The sequence below is a fragment of the Musca domestica genome, unplaced genomic scaffold, assembly GCF_030504385.1.
Source record: "Musca domestica strain aabys unplaced genomic scaffold, Musca_domestica.polishedcontigs.V.1.1 15, whole genome shotgun sequence".
NCBI lineage: Eukaryota > Metazoa > Arthropoda > Insecta > Diptera > Muscidae > Musca > Musca domestica.
Genome location: NW_026712207.1, coordinates 5,214,766 through 5,216,205, shown reverse-complemented (window position 1 = coordinate 5,216,205; position 1,440 = coordinate 5,214,766). Strand labels below are relative to the sequence as shown.

Here is a 1,440-nt window from a genome sequence, read left to right as displayed (position 1 = left end):
AAAAAAAACAATTTTTTTTTTTTTTGTGAATTAATGTGAACTTTAAAAAAGAATGTGATCTATATTCTAGTTTTTTTTTTTTACCACATATATATGTTGTACTATCGAGTCACACAATACTTTGATTTTATTAGATCATTTTCGATGCTAATAAACCACTCCCAGAAGCAACAAGTGCAAAACCCAGTTATTGTTTGGGTGTGTGTGTATTGCAATTTATGCAAATAAAACGACATTTTTATGCATTATATCGGAGCATAATTTCTCTGTTTATTATCATTTTAAATATTCTGCATCGGGTTTTTTTTCGTACCGTTAGGCGTATATAAATTCGCCCCACATCTCAGCGAACTGTATCAAACGCAAATACAAATCAATCGGTCAACATGAAATTCCTCATCGTTTTCGTTGCTCTCTTCGCCATTGCCTTGGCTGCTCCTCGCCCCGATGTTGAAATCCTCAAGTCCGAATCTGATGTAGGACCCGAAGGCTACTCATTCGCTGTTGCCACCTCCGATGGCAAATCTCACGATGAAGACGGCAAACTCAAGGATGTTGGCACCGAACACGAAGCCATCGTTGTCCATGGCTCCTACAGCTGGGTCGATGAGAAGACTGGCGAAAAATTCACCGTCACCTATGTTGCCGATGAAAATGGTTTCCAACCCTCCGGTGCTCATTTGCCCGTTGCCTAAATTTTAAAATTTAAGAAATTTTTAAATTAAATAAAATTGCATTAAAAATCAAAAAAAAAAAAAAATGACTTTTGTATATTTTTTTAAGGAGACGTGAAGAAAACCCTGTCTATTGGCCTGAGAATAGAACTAAGAAATGTTAGGTCGAAAAATTGGGGATTTTAAAATAATTCGAAGGGCTTACAGACCATCAATAGAGGATGTGTTAAATATTTATAATTGTCTGTAGATATTCGTGGATTTATAACAAATGTATCCCCCAACAATATTTAATTAATGTTTGCAAGGATTCCAGGATCAACAATAATAGGTTTGAAAATAATTTTTTTCAAAGGACTTTTAGACAGAAAATGGTGGTTTCTCAAGAAGTTTTCGAAAGACTTTTGGACAAATAATGGTTTATTTTTAAGGAAAAATTTAAGACAACATTCGTAGTCTCTTAAATTTTTTTTTTCCAAAGACATAAGGACCAATAGTCGAGAATTTTTTAAGAATTTTTTTCCGAAAGCTATTCGGAGCAATTGTCATGGATTTTTTAAAAAATGTTTTAAAATACTTTCAGGCCATTAATCGTGGATTTTTGAAAGAAGTTTATTCCAAGGATTCCAAAATCAAAAATATTTAAAGCATTTTTGCAAAGGACTTTTAGAGCCAAAATCGTGGTTTTTGAAAAAAAATCAAAGGACTTTCAGATCAACAATCGTGGATATTTTTAAGAATTTTTCCAAAGGACATTCAGGTCACG

General features: G+C 33.3%; 1 protein-coding gene across 1 annotated transcript; it reads left to right on the top strand.

The window, feature by feature from the left end:
* Positions 1 to 344: 344 nt before the first annotated feature.
* Positions 345 to 760, top strand: LOC101888227 (larval cuticle protein 65Ab1). The gene has a single exon (XM_059119859.1). The coding sequence runs from the start codon at positions 387 to 389 to the stop codon at positions 693 to 695; it is 309 nt and encodes a 102-aa protein (XP_058975842.1). The 5' UTR covers positions 345 to 386; the 3' UTR covers positions 696 to 760.
* Positions 761 to 1,440: the final 680 nt, after the last annotated feature.